Raw genomic sequence first — 2,420 nt, forward strand, 5'->3', positions numbered from 1 at the left:
TGCACAGCAGAAAAGACAGCAATCAGTTCTCTAGAGCTTGATGGCAAGAATAATGAGCTGTGGCCCTGAATTTCAAGCCCACGAATGAATACCGAGATGGCACAATGCCACTGGACTGGGTAGCACGCGGGGCCCTGAACACCGTCTGCCCAGGCAGAGCTGACTGGCCGTGCTCTGCTTTAGCAGCTGAGAGTTTTCTACCTGCAGGTTAGTGCCTTTCAGCAGAGCAGATATTTCCAGCAGGTCTGGCAGGTCCTGGAGAGCCCCCCAGGGCTGGGGATCTGCTGTGGAGCGCTGCTGGCTGACCTCCCAGCAGGTCCCTGCCTGCCGTGCTCTGGGGCGCAGATGGTGGCCGGGGAGAGGTTCCCATGGGAGGCTTTCCTCTGAGATGGCATGAAGTCCAGCAACTCAGGATGCTGCTTCCTGGCCACTCGCATCCCATGGTCCTGGCTGTATCCTGCTTCCTTCCATGAAATTCAGGGAGCTGTGATTTCAGAGAGCTTTCACCACTGTGCGGCAAAGCTGCAGAGAGCGCACTGGCGGCTGCATCCTGTCCCGGAGGCGAGTCTTGGCTGGCATCTCATCTGTGAAGCTCTCTGAAACACCGAGGCGTGAAAAGCGCTACAGAATAGTGATTCGTGTAGCTGTTCTCCCCCATGAGCCCCAGGCTGCCGGGGCTGGGCTGGGCTGGCCACTGTCTGAACAAGTCCCATTGTACTGACTGCCCTCTTGGCCTCTCCACATTTTGCCAAATGTTGTGCTGAAGCAAGTGCCTCTTACTCAGCTGCTGGGAGGGCTGAGAAGTGGGTCTGTGTCTCAGAAGTGTCCTGGTGAGGGGACAAAGACCCTTCACATAACTCGGTCAATGGCTCAGTGTTCGTTTCCAAAGCCGGTCCTGGGTACCAAGTCTGCTGGGTGGAGGGAGGCGTGTTTCATGTGGACTGAAAGAATTCACTGCTCAGCTTGGGAGTCAGCAGAATGATAATGCAAGCAAATCACCGACACTATAATGAGATGAAAACCCATCAATAATTAGCTGGGGCTGGGATTTATTTATGTCTCTGCACACTCTTCATGTGAGTGCACGGTCTTTCCTGCGTAGCCTCACAGATGCTTTGAGCACTGGTAGGCAACGTCTTTTTGAATCTGTGACTTAAAATAAACCCTAAATCACAGGGGAGTTCTTAAGTGCCTCTGAGTAGATGCCTTGTTTCCTCTGGTGCAGACTTGCAGAGTATGGAGGTGAGGAAAATTCCTAAGACACCATGAAGCTGAAATGGGTTTTAGCTTTTGATATCAGGCGAGTAAAGAAAATCACACTCCCTAGTCAAGCCACAGGCAAAAATGCTAATTCAGCAGAGGAAATCTTTAGTACTGCTGCCCTTCTGATGCCTGGGCTGCCTGCACAGCGTGTACAGTTGAAGGGAAGGAGCCGTCTGAGAGAATGCAAACAAGCAGCTCTTCATTTCATACACAGCAGGTTTTTGTGGGGTGGTGCCTTCATTCTGACGAGTCTTGATAGTGCAGCAAATCTTAGGCTCCTGCGGTGTCAGACATGTGAGAAGAGGGACCTCTCTCCAGAGAGCAGGGAGCCCTGTGTCATTACAGACAGCCGTGACCTCTGTCTGGTAAGAACAGACCCCATAGCTCAGTCCCTCTGAGGCTCCTGGCCTCGTTAGAGATGGGCTCGGAGTGATAAGCTGAGACTAGGGATTGCCTTTGTTTTTCTAACCTTGACCTTTTCATAGGCTGCCTGCTGCCAAAATTAACTTGATATGTTGCTGGGCATCTTGACGTGCCTTGTACACCAGCAACCCCTGAGCACCTTCTCCCTCTTGTCTCCTCTGCAGTGGCAAGGGGAAACTCAGGAGTTCTGCCCCAACGCGAAGATCGTGCTGGTCGGCTGCAAGCTGGACATGCGGACAGACCTAAACACGCTGCGGGAGCTTTCCAAGCAGCGCCTCATCCCTGTGACGCATGAGCAGGTGTGTTTCAGCAGCGGCCCCCTGGGGCTCAGGGACGGGAGGCAGGGACTTTTGTGCAAGGAAGCTCAGCAGCAATAACCCCTGTGCCCAGGTGTTGGCCTATGGGCTCCGAGCTGCTCAAGCTTGCAGCACTCTTTTCCCCAGCTCTAAAAGACCTTGACTTATTCCTGATGCTCTGCTGGTTAGTGGCTTTTTAGTTTTTCCACAAAGGTGGTGGAGATGTCTGACCTGACACGTTGGACTGGCTAAAGGGGAGTGCTGAGCTTATGCATCTCTAGTTCAGTGCACCTCTGTCTGCTGCAAGAGACCCTCCTGCTGGGGTTCTGTGTTGGGGCAACACTGCTGGGGGGCAGGGGCAAGGCACAGCTGGTGGGTCCGAGGGGCTGCTGCCGGGCTGCCGCTGCCACGGCTGCCAGCCGAGCCAGCCGGGTCTCC

At 54.2% G+C, this 2,420-nt stretch overlaps 1 protein-coding gene across 1 annotated transcript in view; it reads left to right on the forward strand.

Annotated features, from left to right (window-relative positions):
• The window catches only part of RND2 (Rho family GTPase 2), a gene marked incomplete at its 5' end in the record, with an annotated part of 4,022 nt that overhangs the window by 863 nt on the left and 739 nt on the right, over positions 1-2,420 (forward strand). The window contains one exon of the mRNA XM_010141603.1: positions 1,851-1,985. Coding sequence (XP_010139905.1) covers positions 1,851-1,985 — 135 coding nt within the window. The remainder of the gene's footprint in view (positions 1-1,850; positions 1,986-2,420) is intronic.

Source organism: Buceros rhinoceros, unplaced genomic scaffold (genome assembly GCF_000710305.1).
Source record: "Buceros rhinoceros silvestris isolate BGI_N320 unplaced genomic scaffold, ASM71030v1 scaffold22488, whole genome shotgun sequence".
NCBI lineage: Eukaryota > Metazoa > Chordata > Aves > Bucerotiformes > Bucerotidae > Buceros > Buceros rhinoceros.